At 34.1% G+C, this 18,348-nt stretch overlaps 1 protein-coding gene across 1 annotated transcript; it reads left to right on the top strand.

Moving 5' to 3' along the window:
- Positions 1–2,183: 2,183 nt before the first annotated feature.
- On the top strand, positions 2,184–2,654 carry LOC114088269 (ubiquitin-ribosomal protein eS31 fusion protein-like). Its single transcript, XM_034636998.2, has one exon. The coding sequence runs from the start codon at positions 2,184–2,186 to the stop codon at positions 2,652–2,654; it is 471 nt and encodes a 156-aa protein (XP_034492889.2).
- The last annotated feature ends 15,694 nt before the right edge of the window (positions 2,655–18,348 follow it).

The following is an 18,348-nucleotide window of genomic DNA, read 5'->3' as shown; positions in this document are numbered from 1 at the left end:
TAAACAGAGAAAAATTGAAAGCATTCCCACTAAAATCTGGAACAAAACAGGGATGCCCTCTTTCACCACTTCTATTCAACATAGTTCTTGAAACACTGGCCAGAGCAATTAGACAGATGAAAGAAATTAAAGGGGTATGTATAGGAAAAGAAGAACTTAAATTAGCTCTATTTGCTGATGATATGATTCTATACCTAGAAGACCCAAAAAACTCCACCAGAAAACTTCTAGAACTAGTAAATGAATTTAGCAAAGTAGCAGGATATAAAATCAACACCTATAAATCAAAGACATTTCTGTATATCAGTGACAAATCCTCTGAGAAGGAAATGAGGAAAACTACCCCATTCACAATATCCTCAAAAAATAATAATAATAAGATACTTGGGAATCAACTTAACAAAAGAGGTGAAAGATCTATACAATGAAAACTACAGAACCCTAAAGAAAGAAATCAAAAAAGACTTTAGAATATGGAAGGATCTACTTTTCTCTTGGATAGGCAGAATTAATATTATCAAAATGACCATACTACCAAAAGCACTATAACAGATTTACTGTAATTCCAATCAAAATCCCAATGGCATTCCTCATAGAAATAGAAAAAAGGAATCATGAAATTCATATGGAAAAATAAAAGACCCATATTAGCTAAAGCAATTCTAAGCAGGAAGAGTGAAGCAGGTGGTATGGCTATATCAGACCTTTAACTATACTGCAGAGCAATAGTAACTAAAACAGCATGGCATTGGCACAAAAACAGGCTGGTAGACCAATGGTACGGAATAGAAGACACAGAGACTAACCCACAAAATTACAATTATCTTATATTAGACAAAGTTGCCAAACACTGCACTGGAGAAAAGATAGTATCTTCAACAAATGGTGCTGGGAAAACTGGAAATCCATATGCAACAAAATGAAATTAAACCCTTATCTCTCACCATGCACAAAACTTAACTCAAAATGGACAAGGACCTAAGAATTAAACCAGAGACTCTGTGTCTAATAGAAGAAAAAGTAGGCCCTAATCTTCATCATGTGGGATTAGGCCCCAACTTCCTTAATAAGACTCCTGTAGCACAAGAATCAAAACCAAGAATCAATAAATGGGATGGAATAAAACTAAAAAGTTTCTTCTCAGCAAAAGAAACAATCTGTGAGGTGAACAGAGAGCCTTCATCCTGGGAGCAAATTTTTACCCCTCACACATCAGATAGAGCACTATAGACCTCACATAAAAAATCTCAAAAAGCTAAACACTGAAAAAACAAATAACCCAATCAACAAATGGGCCAAGGACCTGAACAGACACTTCTCAGAAGAGGATATACAATAAATCAATAAATATATGAAAAAATGCTCATCATCTCTATCAATCAGAGAAATCCAAATCAAAACTACTCTAAGATATTCATCTCACTCCAGTCAGAATGGCAGCTATTATGAAGACAAACAATGATAAGTGTTGGCGAGGATGTGGGGAAAAAGGTACACTCATACACTGCTGGTGGGACTGCAAATTGGTGCAGCCAATATGGAAAGCAGTATGGAGATTCTTTGGAAATCTGGGTATGGAACCACCATTTGACCCAGATATTCCTCTTCTCAGACTATACCCAAAGGACTTTAAAACAGCATACTACAGGGACACAGCCACATCAATGTTATAGCAGCATAATACACAATAGCTAAACTGTGGAGCCAACCTAGATGTCCTTTAGTGGATGAATGGATAAAAAAAAAAAAGTGGCATTTATACACAATGGAATTTTACTCAACATTAAAAAAGAACAAAATCGTGGCATTTGCAGGTAAATGGATGGCGCTGGAGAAGATAATGCTAAATGAAGTCAGCCAATCCCAAAAAAACAAATGCCAAATGTTTTCTCTGATATAAAAGGTTGACTTATAGTTGGGTAGGGAGCAAGAGCATGGGAGGAATAGATGAAGTCTAGATAGGGAAGAGGGGTGGGAGGGAAAGGGAGGGGGCAAGGGATTAGCAAGGATGGTGGAATGTGATGGACATCATTATACAAAGTACATGTATGAAGACTTGAATTGGGTGTCAACATACTTTATATACAAACAGAGATACAAAAAATTGTGGTATATACGTGTATTAAGAATTGTAATGTGGCTTTCCAACCCGCCATCTATGGTGGGACCATCGCTGCAGCGAGATGCAGATTTTTGTAAAAACCCTTACAGAGAAGACTATTACAATGGAGGTTGAACCCTTGGATATTATAGAAAATGTAAAGGCCAAGATCCAGGATAAGGAAGGAATTCCTCCTGATCATCAAAGACTGATGTTTGCTGATAAGCAACTGGAAGATGGACGTACTGTGTCTGACTACAACATTCAGAAGGAGTCCACCCTTCATCAGGTGCTGAGGCTTCGTTGTGGTGCAAAAAAAAGGAAGAAGAAGTCTTACACCACTCCCAAGAAGAATAAGCATAAGAGAAAGAAGGTTAAGTTGGCTGTCCTGAAATATTACAAGGTGGATGAAAATGGCAAAATTAGCAGCCTTCGCTGTGAGTGCCCTTCAGATGAATGTGGTGCTGGAGTTTTTATGGCCAGCCACTTTGACAGACACCATTGTGGCAAGTGTTGTCTGACTTACTGCTTCAACAAACCAGAAGACAAGTAATTTGTATGAGATAATAAAAGACATGAACTAATGAAAAAAAAAAAGAATTGTAATGCAAAAAAAAAAAAAAAAAAAACAAAGTACATGTATAAAGGCATAAATTGGCGTGAACATACTTATATACAGAGATATGAAAAATTGTGCCCTATATGTGTAATAAGAATTATAATGCTTTCCACTGCTGCCGTGTATTTTTTAAAAATAAAATTAATTAAAATTGCTTTTAAGAGTTAATTTTTGAAAAGTTTCCATTGCTTATGCAAGAATCACATATTTCATCACATACTGACATGTCACATGATTAAATGAAACTATATTAAGAGAGGCTTTTATTTGCCATCATTTTAAATGTATAGTGTCTGTTTTTTTAATCTCTGCACATGACAATCAGCAAATGTATAATGACAATAATAATAATCATGATAATAATAGTAATAGAAGTAAAATAATCTATAAGCAAATGACATATATCTAAGAGCTCCAAGTTGCCCTCTAAAGGATTTAAATGTGTTTTATGTGAGGCTTGTTTTCATAGCCGGACAACATCATGAAAGAAATTCCCAGTTTTAAAAAGAAAACCAATTCTGAAAGATGTTGTTGACACTTGTGACCCCATGGAAATTATTTCAATCTGTGGGCAATTTGTTTTCCGTCTTTGTGTATGGCACAGAAAATTCAGTCAGCTCGCTGTCACACAACACCTATCTCTGCAGTCACTCTCTTTTCTTAGCTCATCAAGATACAAAATAATCTAAGCAAAATGACTACACTGACATTTTCTTCAAATACCATAATAATTGCTAAATTGTACTGACCAGAGACAAAAGGAAATTTTATTTTCTGTTGATCACATACATCTTTTTATACATGAAAACCCACAACACTATCATTCTCCACCAGGCTGCTTCTGCCAACAACTGTGACTGATTGGGATTCACATAAAGCCTTCAGTCTTGTATGAACATGACAAGAGTCAAATTAGGTGGGCTGGAAGCAAAACAAAGAGCAGCAGAAAAGAAATCATCTCAAACTCAGCATTTTGACAGAGCCTCCTTCGTGCCAGCATGCATGCAGCCTCATTAAATGATGTATAGAGGTCAGAGGTTAATCAACTTCAATTTGGCATGCATATTGAGTAGTTTTTAGTCATCATTTTACATTTCCAAATGAGAAGAAACAAAAAGCACTTCAAGTTACTGGAGCATTTTCTAATGACAATTTTTAACTCTTCAGAGACACACTTTCTCTTTTAACTTTGGGGAATTTTCCCACTTAAAATCACTATGAAAAAAAATAAGACATGAACATCTAAGTCAACCTTTTGCTTTGTTTTGCTTCACTGAGGTATAATTTGAACTAAATGAGTTGCATTTATTTAACGTGTACAATGCGGTAAGTTTTAACACATGTATACATGGGTGAAAAACATTTGTCCATAATCAACATAATGAATACACCATCACTCCCAAAAGTTCCCTCCTATACAACTGAAACCCCCAATTAATAGTTCTGCCCCACCCTTTGGTCAGACAACTACTAATTTGCTTTCTTTGACTGTAGATTAGCTTGCATTTTCTAGAATTTTCTATGTATAGAATATTTCTATGTATATAGAGTATATATAGAAAATATAGCATACATACCCTTTTTATTCTGGCTCTACCTCTCAGCATAATTATTTTCTGATGTATCCATGTTACTCATATATCAGTAGTTAATTTTGTTTATTGCTAAATACTACTCCATTGTTTTGGTATACAACATTGGTTTATTAATTTACCTGTCTATGGACCTTTGGATTGTTTGCAAATACTTTTGGTTATTATAAATAAAGCTACTATGAACATTTGTGTAAGTCTTTGTATGGCCACATGCATTCATTTTTTTCTTAAGTAAATACCTAGACAAGAACACCCAGAAGTAAAAAAGTTATAAGTTTAACTATTTTCCAAAGTCTTATGCCATATTACATTTCTACCAGCAATGTATGACACTTCTAGTTGCTCCATAACCTCACCAACTCTTGGTATGGTCAATTCTTTTAATGTTAGACATTCTAATAAGCATGAATAGCATTCCTTTGTGTTTGTTATTTACATTTCTTTAACAGATAATGGTGCTGAGTTTTTCCTATACCAATTTGGTATCATATATATTATTTAATGACATTATTCAGTGAGTTAAGGCCATAAAGAAACTATTATTTACCAATTAAGCAATGAAATAAAATTCTGGAAGGAAATTTTAATAATTTCCATACCAAAAAAGTTAATGACGTCTATGGAGGGAAAATTTACAAATTAGTTTTCCTCACTGCTGAGTTCTAATGGTTTTTTTTAAAAAAAATCTATGAAAATGCTTTATAGTTTCATTCTTTTTTTCAGAAAGTAACATAAATAATTCTATTGTGACTTAAATCTAACAACAGCAATCAAGTATAGTTCTGTGACCATGCTAAATTTAATCAATGTTGCTCATTTTGATGTTTCAATCTGCTAATATATATATTAATAGTAATGAGTCAATTAGAGATTAGCCATTTGAACGAAGCAAAGTATCATCTTAAAACAACTATAAATGATCAGCAACAAAAGAATTATATATATATAAAATTCTACTTGCATGTCAACCCACCCACAAAAAGTAACTATAAAATCTCAATAAGCTACCAAAAAACCATTTCTTGAGACATTAGAGTATAATTAAGGCTGCCAGAATTTGAGGGTTAATCCTTGAGAGAAGAAACATACATTGAGTTGATTGTGACACATTTTATCAACTTTTCCTTCAAGACATTTATTAATTCTTAAGAAGTCAAGGAGCAAATAGTGACTCAGTGATGTTGTCAGTCTTCTAAGGATAAGAAGAAAAAAATTGGAATTTAGGATAGCCAAGAATTTAAAAAGCTAGGATCCAGGATAAAAGGGAAAGAAAAGAGCTGGATATTCCTGGCCACATTTCCCCTTAAACAATTTACCAATTCTTAAACCAAAAAAGTGAGAGGTAAGTAAGTAAAGAAGAAAGTAACAACTAAGACACCACCATGTAAGCTGTCTTTCAGCATTAAAGATGTAAACCACTTTTAGAGTCCTGGATTTAGAGTCCACCAAGGAAAAAATGATCTATCTGATAAACAAGCCAAGATTTCAGATTAGACCTCTCAAAAGGTATGCTTTTTGCAGGAAAGTAAAATGAAAATAAACTACCACCTCACAAAGACTTAAATCCAGCCTCAAATTATCTTCATCCCTGATTGAATCAAGATGAATTTGTCTTATTCAATGAACTATTTAAATAAATAAGTAAATAGATAGATAGATTAAAAACTAATATCTATCTGAAATAGGATAACATCATCAAGAGCCTTTTCAATTTTCCTTATACAATGTCTACATTTGATTTTTTTTTAATTATTAAGCACGCCAGGAAATAGCAACAAATGACCAAACTCAAGAGAAAATAAAAAACAGAAAATAAACAATAGACCAAAAGGTAATCCACACATTGAAACTATCAGAGAAAAACTTGAAAAAAATTTTTATTAACATTTTCAATAAATTATGTGACAAGTAGAGAATTTAATTTCATCAAGCAACTGGAATCCATAAAAACCCATAGCTGAAAATAAGAACAAAAATAAATAAACAAGATTAAAGAACTATTAGACACAGAAGAAGAAAATATTACAAAAAGTAAACATGGGTCTATACAAATATCAACTAGAACATGGAGGAAAACACAATGAAAAATACAAAAAGAAGGAAAAAGATATGTAGAATACACTAATATTTGTACAAATGGAATTTCAGAGAAGAGGTAAAAAAAGAATCTGGATGAGGCTTTTCAAAACCTAACAAAGATACCAACCCAAATTTAAGAAGCTTTTTGAACACAAGCAGGATAAATTCCAAGAAAACTACACTGAAATGCATCATTCCAAACTGCTTAAAATTGAAGTCAAAGGGACAACTTAAAAGCAGCCAGAGAGAAAATACACATTAACTTTGAAGAAACAACAATAAAATAGTTGACTTGTCAATAGAAAAAAAAAGAAAATGGACTGAGATCTTTAAAGTGTAGAAAGAAATAACTTTCAACCTGGTACTACATACCTAGCAAAAATACCCTTTAAATATGAAATAAAAATAAAAATATTGTTCAAGAAAGTAAAAACTATGAGAATTTATTGCCAAAGACACATTCTAAAATAAATATTCAACTGGGCCCAGTGGTACATTCCTATAGTTCCAACTACTGGAGAGACTGAAGCAGGAGCATCCCATGAGTACAGGATTTCAAGGCCAGAATGGGCAACAGATTAAGACTCCATCTCTTTAAAACAAAAAAAAACAAACAAACAAAAAAAAAACTTTAAATACTTAAGGGAATTCTTCAGGCAAAATAAAATTATTCTAGACATAGGCACCGAAATACAGGACAGAATGAAGAGCAAGGAAAAATAAATACATAGCCAAATTCAAACCATTATCAACTTTATAAAGCAAAAATAATAATTGTAGGTTTAAAATATATGTAGAAATAAAATAAATAACGACAACAGCACAAGAGAGGGGGGCTTAAATAAATGTTCTAGGGACCTTGTGCTGATTGGGAAGTGGTAAAAGTACCAATTAATAAATCTAATTTTAGTTAAGGACACATGTTATAATCTCAATAATAACCATGAAAAGAATAGCGCAAGGCAGGAAACCCAATGAGTTCATGAAGGAAACAATATCATTAAAATGTTTAATTCATAAAAATCCAAAAATAAGGAGGGAAAAAAGGGAACAAAGAACATGGGACAAATATAAGACAGTATATATAATCCAAATATATTAGTAATTACATTAAATTTGTGAATATACAATAACGCATCTGTTCAGTCCACTTCTCAAGGAAGTTTCAGGTATTACAAGTACTTGCTATTACAAAAATGCACCAGTAAAAATTTTATACATGTGTGAAAATTTCTCTCGGTTTTAATATAAAAGTAGAATCACTAAAACCATCTTCTGTTCTCTCAGGTCTTCTGAAAGTGCTTTTCAACACATGACAGCTCCTCTTTCACCATATTCTCACCAATATTTCATATTACCAGACTTAAAAAAAAATCTCCCCATCTGATGGGCAAGAAGTAATAATGTGTTATTGTTTCAATTCATTCTTACTTTATCACTGATAGGGGAAGGTATTTTTCATACATTAACTATTACATGAAATATTGTAGTTTCTTCTTCTATGATTTGATTGTTTATATAATTTGACCTTTTTATTAAGCTGTTTTTATTTTTTGCATTGATTTTCTCTTAATTTGTTGAATATATAGTTGTCAGTGGCTTACATTACTGGGTAGATAGTGGTGCTCTTCATCCAGAGAGAAAATAAAGAAATTCAGGCACCTTTTTCAGTAACAGTTAATGATTTCAGTTTCAGATAACTTCTCAAAGTACAAATATCTTCTCAAAATGACTAACTTTTGGATACTCTGTCATGCAAATTAAAATATGGTTAATATATTCATTTTCCTTATCTGGATTATTTTGGTTATTAGGAATTTTTTTCATAAATTATGGATTCAATGTGCCCTTGGGTTTCTTTTTTTCTTTTCTTAAAATTAAATTTATTTTTTGATATATAAAATTATAAAAATCATACATATCAAAGAGATCCCTGTGATGTTTCAATACATATATTCATTGCATAATGCTTACATCAGGTTTAACATATCTATTTTCTCAAACATCATTTTTTATGGGGAAATATTCAAACTCCTCTCTTCTAGCTTTTTGAAATATACAGAGCATTATTATTATCTCTAGTCACCCTACTGTGTAATAGCATCAGAGCTTCTTACTCCTGTCTAACTGTAACTTAGTACCCATTAATCAACCTTTTCCTACCGCTCCCCACCCCTACGGTCCCTAGCCTCTGGTAACCATAATTCTGCTCTCACTTGTATAAGATTAATGTCTTCAAATTCAACATATGTGTGAGATCACATGGTAGTCTTATTTCAATGCCTAAGTTTGTTTTTTTTTAATCACTTAACATAATGATCTCCAGACCATTTGTATTATCTCAGCCTTCAAGTTATACAGTTCCAATTTTCCCCTTTATGTCTTTAATCTCTCTTGAATTTAGTTTTGTGTGGAACATTGCTTCTTATATTTTCTAATCCTTTTTCTGTATATTGAACTTATATCCAGTAACATTGCTGAAGTCTCTTGTAAGTCCTAATAATTTATCTGTAAATCTTCTCTTCTTTTTAGGAGAGTATTTTTTTAAAGGTAAAAGAATTTCCAAAGCAAGTATTTGAATCCATTATTTTTCAGACCAGGAAATTAACTATGAAATTTTCAAACAGAAAGGGAAATTTTTTCTGATCTTTTTTAATAAATAAAAACTATCTAGTGATTTTCCCCAACTAAGAGATCCTGCATAAATGAGGGTAATTTTCAGCAGTGGGTTTGGAAGGTGACTCACTCTTTAGTCAGTCTTTATGCTACCATGGTAAAAAAAAAGAGAGAGAGACTGAATACAGGGGTAGGAACATGATCATAAGTTAAATGCACCAGACTAAGGAGTTTACATTTTGTGCTGAAAGCAAAGAATTTAAATCAAATTTATATTTTGTATTTTCATTTTCAAAAAGCTTAAATAGAACCATGAAGGATGAGCTAAGTATACATTTTAGAGCAAGTTGATCAGTTGAGATGCATTGCAGTAACTCCCTAGACCATAAGCCTCACAAGGGCTAGGACAGTTGCTTTTGCTTACCTCTGAATCCTCAGAGCCTGTACAATGCTCAACATATAATACTCAACAAATACTTGCTGAATTAATTAATCAATCCTATGAGAAAAATTAGGGCAGAACCCCAAACTGAGATTATAGAAATGAAAAGGAAAAGATAAAAATCTATAAATATTTAAAGCAAGGAGGCAATTGCACATCATAAATAAGTGAAAGGGAGAGATTAAGAATGACTCCCAGGTTACTGGCTTGGGTAACTCAATAGATAGAAGTATCCTACAACCAGAAGGGGAATAAGGAAACACAACACATGTTTTCAGGAATACATAATGAATTTAGTTTCAGTTATGCTGACTTTGAAATATTTGCAAGCAGATTTGTCCAAAAAGCAGCTGGATCTGTGGATGTGTAGTTGCATGGGGAAATTGTTGAGGTAATAGGTATCAGAGAGTCATACTGAAAAAGTATAGCATTCAAATCTCTATCTCCTCTGATGTAGTGTATCCATCTTAAGCTACCCTAAGATCTCAGAAAAATACTTCAAAAAGACTTGAGCAGACATGAAGTTGCCTCTTGAAGAAAAATTTGGCCCCACTTGTAAGGAATTCAGTGACCCACCTCCATTTGCAAGCTAGGTGACCCTTCATTCAGGTATAAGCACAATCAAGCATATCTTCTTTCATAAAACAAAGTCACCCTTGCCATCTGTTCATCTGCAATCCAAAGCATATCACTGTGCCTTCAACAGTATATCCATATTGACTCCTTCTCAGAAAAGTTCACCTGAAATTGTTTGCTCTCCAGTTCTGGTCAAAGGCCCTTAGGTCAAAAGACTGATAGTCTGAAATTTGGTCTCTGTCCACTCCTTTAAGTATTCTACAATCTATTCTAGTGTAAATGTACAGTGCCACATTATCCTAGTTCCTTCACTGAGTACCACTTCAGTGTTATTCTCAGATTTTACCAAAGCCCAAAACATGTAAGAAAGAGACACATGAATACAGCCCTGGTGTGCTTGCTTTAAAGTTTTCTCTGGAGATCTTGTCCATTATCTTGTTCAATGTCCCTTACACAAATTTTCTTATGATAAATTCTGCTTGCTGTCATTTCTTTGGATATTTTTATCATAAAAGTAATACATACTTGTTTGTAAAAATGTTTTCAAGCAACATAGAAGCTCCCATATGTATTCTCTTTCCAGCCCACACAATTCTAAGTCCCAAAGATATTTGGGTAGTCAGGATTCTTTCTATTGTAAATGACAGACCTGTAACTTGAAGTAAGTTAAATGCATGACAGGAGTTGGAAGGCCTTTAGGAAACCATAAAGAATCAAAGCATCTACTGCAGAAACCAGGGCCGTCCCAAGGACCCCAGCAGATGAAACCTGGAGTGTGAACTACCTGTCTCTGTTTCTGCATGCATGTTCACATTATACTCTTTCAGTGAGTGAAGGATCAGATCTTGGCATCACTGTCGTCCAACAGGAAAAGTTTCCCCCCACACTTTGGAAAAATTCCAGGGTCGTGGGACAGGCTGTCATTGACTTAGCTTTGGATAAAGGAATACTATGATTAGCAGGGGCCATAAATTCATGCCTAAAATAGAAAAGGAGCAATTTCCTTGAGGAAGGGGGACAAAGTCATTGAAAGAAGGGAAAAGTTGGCTATAAAACAAAAGGTACTGATGACTTTATATTACCATCAATAGTTTCCTGGGTTCTGGACATTTTCTCTACATTTACAAGCATATAAAATATATTCTTTTATATTTTAGATTAATAGCATCACACTATGGCAAATTTCTATTAGACATTTATCAAGGGGAAAATGTTCTTTTAAAAGTGCTGGTATACTTTCTTTTGATCAGATAATGAGAATTCTCTAATCCACTATTCCTTTTTCTTGACTGTCAGGAAGCTCAGAAGTAAATTTAATGTTCAGTGACCATAACCATATTAAATCTTTTCCCTTCTTCTTTTCATAATTTTAGTTTTCTAATTCCTAGCTTGTCTAGCTTTATGGTACAAATGTCTTTTATTGTAAAACACCTCAAATTCTTCTTGAAAAATAAGACAGAGTTTTTATGAGTTCTTCTAAGATCTGGTATTTTTTAACTTTATTATTTTTCCACTATGTGAGTAATGAGTGCGTATTATAGAAAATTTAGAAAATAAATGGAAAAGTAAGGAGAAAAAAAATCACCCATGTTCCCACCAGAGTTCTCATCACCCATTATTAATGTTTTGGTATACTGCCTAATTTTAAGGGTAGAAGAAACAGCCAAGCCATATAACTAGACAGTCTGAATGGTTTCCTTCTAGTCGGAAAATCCCTGAAGACTTTAAATTACAGAGGAACGAGACTTTAAAATTCTTAACAAGAATAAAGGAAGACTTGGAAACTTTGACAATGATTGTCCAGAATTTATTCTTAAAAATTAATACTTAAATCTATTAGTCCATCTTGCCCAAATGTTGTTTACTCACAACTAAATTAAAATTAAAGCTCAAAAACAAAATATTACCCTTTGTTAAGCTCTCATAATTTTATTTAATTATGAATTCAATGGGGAATTATTCCAATAAATAACAAAAGTTGTATTGTTTAGGTATTATTCATAATGATTTTTTTGTTTGTTTGTTTATTTTACTGGGGATTGAACCCAGGGATACTCAACCACTGAACAACATCCCAGCCCTTTTTTATGTCTTATTTAGAGACAGAGTCTTGCTGAGTTGCTTAAGGCCTTTCTAAGTTGCTGAGGCTGGTTTTGAACTCACGAGTCTCCTCCTGCCTCAGCCTCCCAAGCCACTGAGATTATAGATTATACACCCTGCCACAGATAATGTTTTTGAAACACACATTTGATAATTATAATAGTGATCGTTAGACCCCAGTTGTGTAAAGTTGCATCTTAAAAAAGCTTTTTAAGACATATGCATGTTCCAAACAGAGCTTCACTTTGATTTTGAAGGAAAATTAAGAGAATAATAATACCAAATTTAATCGAATTTTAATCCCTGTATTAGTTGGCTCAGGTTGCCATAACAAAATATCATATACTGAGTGGCTTAAACAACAGAAATTAATTTTCTCACTGTTCTGGAGGCTGGAAGTCTAAGATCCAAGTGCCAGCTTGGTCAATTTCCAGTAAAGACCCTCTCCCTGATTGGTAGATGACCACCTTCTCCATGTGGTCACATGGCCTTTCCTTGAAACACAGGGAGAGAAAGAAAGCTCTGGCCTCTCTTCTTTCTTCTTATAAGACATCAATCCTATGGGATCAGGAACCTAGCCTTAGGATCTCAACTAACATTAATTACTTCCATAAAGCCTATAAGTCCAAATAGAGTCACAATTGAGGGTAGAGCTTCAATATATAAATTTTGAGAAGACATGATTCAATCTATAGCAATCCCTTTGTTCTAATAATCATATCTTCTGGCAATAATTTAATTTATATCTGAATATTTTGAAAATGAGAGGTGAAGTTTTCATCTCTGCTTATCAGTTCACCAATAACTTCTCGTAGCAAAAATATGTTTCTTTAAAACCAAACATGCTATAAAGATACATGTGGGAAGGTTGTGGGGAGGTTGTGTGTGTGTGTGTGTGTGTGTGTGTGTTGAGAAATTCAAAGTTCTCCCATTTCTGTATCAACTGAAGTCTTTAGTTAATATTTGAGCCCTGAAGTTCACGACATAAGTAGTTGAAGCATATGCCTTGTTCCAAAACACAGCTGGTTTGGTAGGTAGACAGCTATGTTGAAGCCACTAGGATGAGAACTCAGTGACCAAAGTAGAGCTACATGAAATAACTAGATTCAAAATAGATAATGCCAGATGAAATTAGACATTGTGTTTTGTCCTACCTTTTATGTAAAGTGTGCTTATGGTTAAATATGGAGCCAGGAAACTATTTTGGATCAGAATTTTAAATGGTCCTATCCTTTATATGTCAGATTAACACATTTGTCTTTGAGTTCTTTCATCTGAACTAAAACACTAAACAGAAAAAAATACATAAATCAAATGTTTTGGCCCTTCTCATATCTTCCTAACATGGGCTAACTCTATTCAGAAAGCATGTATTTTTTCCCCATGACATCTGAAGTACAATATAGAAATTCTTCCTTTTAGTGAACTGTGCCTTTCCCCAAGATTTTTATTTTGCATTTAACAAAATAACAGCAAATTTCAGGTATTAGAAGGATCGAAACAACCTCTTCTATTCTGTTGTCCTTAGAACACCATCTTTTATTCATAGCTTCTCTTGTGGTGCTGGGAGGCAGATTCTGTTGCTATAGCAACGCCCTGCATATCCTTGGGGATAGCTTACAGTTTTACTTTTTTTTTTTTAAACAACAAAGAGCCATTGATACTACATGTTGCCAAAGGTTATAAAAGTTGAATTCTAAAATGAAAATATTTCTTCTATAGAAGTGGTACACCATATGCGTCCCACAAATTCAAAGAGATATGTAAGGATATGACCTTTGTGTGAACACTGATGAATCTAGTATAATACTGTTTGGCTTCAATGGATTATTCACAGCAGAAGTAGTTTAAGTGTATGCCTTGTTTTCTAAGACCACTATGGGGGATAAGGGGTTTATTCCCAGTATCTGTAAAGATCCAGAAGCAAGAAAAGAAAATAAATAAATAAATGGTCCCATCACTTATTACATTTTGTTTGTTACTTTTGTAATCACCTTCCTATTCCCCACCCCCACCAAATGAACTGCTATATCAAAATCCAATTACACTTTGACAGTAAATAGAACCTCAAAGAGTGGTTATGACTGAATCCTTGTTCCTCGGAATAGATATTAAATGTACAAGATTCTCAAGAGCTCTGAAATCCGTATTCCTTCCTTCGTTTTAACTAGATTCTCTTCATCTATGGAGAAAAAAAATTCCTTAGCTAGCTGCTTTGTAAAACTAGGAAAAGAATTTATTTTCAAGTATTCCTTTCAAGATAAGTTATCTCATTCCCCTAGAAATCAAAGGAGATGCACTAAGACATACAGATGAGAAGTTAGAGGCTCCACAAAATCACTTCCTAGGAAAATAGTCATAAGAGCTTACAGAAGGTCAGGAGGTGGGAATCTGTATTTTTCTTTTCAAGAAGACAGAGAGAGACTGAAAATGTAGATTAAAAATATAAGTACTCATTCCAATTTCCTCCACTCACTATAGCAAGAGCAAATTCACTTGGGTTAGAAGACCCTCCCAGCAGACCAAGCAAACCCCTGATTCCAGGCCATTTATTCGTTCATCAGTATTTACTAAGTACATGTTATGTTTTAAGCCACTCAAATGCTTACTAAGTGTGTCTGATTGTACTCTTAAAGAGTTAGTGTCTAATTCAATAAAGACTTCATTGGTACATCTTCTATAGATATGATATGAAAAAAAAACTGTTTAACATAACAGATCCAAAGGGAGGGCGAATGGTAATAGGAAAGGCAACAGAATGAATCAGATATAACGTTCCTTTGCTCATAAATGAATATACAATCAGTATAACCCCACATTTTGTACAACTACAAGAATGGGATTCTAATTGGAATGGGTTATACTCCATGTATGTGTATGTCAAAATATACTCTACTGTCATGTATATCTAGAAACAACAAATAAAAAAATAACAGATCCAGAAGGCAATCGTAGCTACTAATATCAAATACACAGATTGTGTTTCTGAATACCATTTTGGGCTAGAAGGAACCAGGGTTCCTTGCAGAAATGGCTGATTCTAGAAATGGTTGAAGAGAAAAATCATGCCAGAGTCTGGAATATCTGGTTGTTCGAGGAAATGATTAATAGAATCCTGTCAAAAGGATACTGGAGCCGGGTGCAGTGACTCACACCTATAACCCCAGTAGCTCAGGAGGCTGAGGCAGGAGAATTGTAAGTTCAAAGCCAGTCTCAGCAACTCAGTAAGACAAGACCCTGTCTCTAAATAAAATATTTAAAAAGGGGCTGGGGGATATGCCTCAGTGGTTAAGCACCCCTGGGTTCAATCCCCAGTACCAAAAAAAAAAGGATACTGGAGCTGATTTGAAAGAACATCCATTGGCCACATCTTGGATAATTTTACCATTGAAATGAATAATGGCAGAAATAGGTCATAACACATTAAATGAAAAATAAATGCATGAGCCCATAGTGATACCCAGAAGAAAGAGGAGAAGAGGATGCAGAGGAAGAAGAAGAGAGAAAGGGAAGAATAAAAGTGGAAAGTTCTTCTTTATAGAAACCCAACTCTTATGAGATGAATTACATCCCCACCAAAATTCATGCTTAAGCCCTAACACCTGAAATGACTTTATTTGGAGATAACTGTAGGGAGGTAATGAAGGTTAAATGAGGTTATAAAGGCTGAGGCCTAATCCAAAGAGGAAGACTCACCAGTGTGTTTCTCTCTCTCTCTCTCTCTCTCTCTCTCTCTCTCTCTCTCTCTCTCTCTCACCCCTTCCGTCCCTGCCATCCCCATCTTCTCTATCTTTCTCCTCTCCAAGTCCATACATACAGAGAAGACTCTGTGTGAAGACAAGTTAACTTGTATACAAGCCACTTACCAGAAACTAACTCTAACAGTACCTTGAGTTCTCCTTTCTAGCCACTAAAACTATGAAAATTTCTGTTGTTGATACCACCCATTTTTGTGGTATTTTTTTTTAATGGAAGTCCTAGAAGACTAATATACCAATTGATAAATGTTGAAGAAATGATAGAACTAGAAAAATCCCCATTACTCCCCACTGTAAGAATCATCAGAGAATATCAATATCACTGTGTAGAAAATCCATTGGCTCTAAAATACAACCACATAGGTAAACTTTACAATAGGGAAATTAGTCATGTCATCACCATCTTAACCAAGAGAGCAAACTTAGCATTACCACTAGGTACCAGATATGTACCTCCTAATGGATCCATTAAGAAATATTCATCACCTTGCCAAGAATGTTTAATCAGAACTTAATCATGAGAAAATAACCAGACAGAGCTCCACAGGAGATTCATTTTTGCAAGCAACTGGCCCAGATTCTAAAAACAGAGTTAATGGTCATAAACAAAAGTAGATCCCTTCTAGACTAAAAGTCTCTAAACATTACAACTATAGAATTAATTAACAAAGTTTGATTGGATCTTGGATCAACAAAAGCAACTAAATAGCATATTGAGTATAATTGCAAAAATTTCTAATTGGCTCTGTATATTAGATGACAAAACTGAATAAATGTTAATTTCTTAAGTATGGATAATATAGTGGTTATTTAGGAGACTGTTCTTATATATACCTAGGCAGTACATACCAAAGTGTTCATGGGTAAACTATCATGATGTCTGACGCTTCCTTTCAAATGGTTGAATAACAACAAAAAAGGATACATATACACACATGGAAACAAACAGCAAAGAAAACAGGTTATTAATTGTTATTAATTGATGGATATAGGCAAAGGGTAAAGTAGTAGTATTCAATGTAGTATTCTTTCAGCCTTTCTGTGATTTGACATTTTTTAAATTCAAAGTTTGAAAAATAATTAAGAAATGAAAGTATATTCAAATGCTCACAAACATTTTATGGCCTGCAGCTCATTCCAACTACTACTGACCATGCAGCTATCAAGACCAAATGGCAAAATTTAATGATTAGAGAGTATAGATGTTGTTTCCAAACAGACCTGATTTTAAAGCCTGTCTTTCAGACTATAGGAAAATAATAATATTTCAGATTTAAGTTTTCTGCATTAAAATGAGAGTAACACCTGAGTAACAGTTGAGAAGATTAAATTAGATATATAAAATGTCTGGCACACAGTAATAAGCAATAATAATAACAATTATTACTTCGTGAAGGAGGAGGGATTGGAGGCTTCACCTTTTCTGGCAAGCACTCTCCACTAAAACTATGACATCACTTACTAACAATGAGTGACTGTGCTATACCATTAGTGACCATTTTATGGCAACAGTCTTTCCAACTGAATCAATGGCAGGGACCATGTCTTCTCTAATTTCTGTGTCTCCTAAAGAGCTTTGTACAAGGTTATAGATGTTAATGTTTTATTTATAATATGTTATGCTAGATTTTCAACCCTGGATGCACCTTGGAATCAGCTGGGGAGTTTTTGTGGTTTTTTAAACTGATGCCTGGACCTCACCCCCAGATCATTTTTATTTGGTTTGTCTGGGATGGGACTTGAACCTCAAGATTTTTAAAAACTCCCAGGGAGATTGTAAAATGCTTGTTTTGTGTTTCTCCTTAGCACAATGGCACCATTTATTGCTGCCAGTTTTCACCCCCTTGGAGCAACCTGGAGCAACAGATATAAGTGGATTTGGATCTTAACATGACAGCCCTCTCCTATAAGCAGCTCTTGACCTTCTTTCTGTCTCTTGAGAAAGGGTAGAAGCAAATTTCAGACAATTCATAAGACCATCATGTAGGTTAACATATATATGCAAGATTTACTCTTTGACTTATCAAAAACATAATTATAACTAATGCTGTTCTTCCTTCAGTTGATGAAAACTGAAAATATGCCTGTTCCCAAACCACAAGTTTGGGTAAGTTTTCACAACAAAACAAGCATCCAAACAGCAGAAATGTAGCAGTAATACTATATTATTGACAATTTGGATTCTTGCAATTCATAAAATGTTTTCATTTTGTCCCAAAGAAATCCAACCATAAGGTAGACAACATGAATGATAAAAGAAATGGAGATGTGTGGGAGCAGAAATCAGAATCAGTGAGCTTTACAAGAATATCAGAAAAAGAGCATTTTTATCATAGCCCATCTAGTAAGCTGCCAGTGTTGGCAAACCAGTTCCCAGTACAAGTATGTAGGCATTGGTCTGACTCCTGAGTATGTCTCTCCCTACATCCTCCACCAGGGCCTCTATGACCAGAATACTATGC

The sequence above is a fragment of the Marmota flaviventris genome, chromosome 2, assembly GCF_047511675.1.
Source record: "Marmota flaviventris isolate mMarFla1 chromosome 2, mMarFla1.hap1, whole genome shotgun sequence".
NCBI classification, from domain to species: Eukaryota; Metazoa; Chordata; class Mammalia; order Rodentia; family Sciuridae; genus Marmota; species Marmota flaviventris.
The sequence above is the reverse complement of the archived record's forward strand: the minus strand, read 5'-3'. Positions and strand labels throughout refer to the sequence as shown.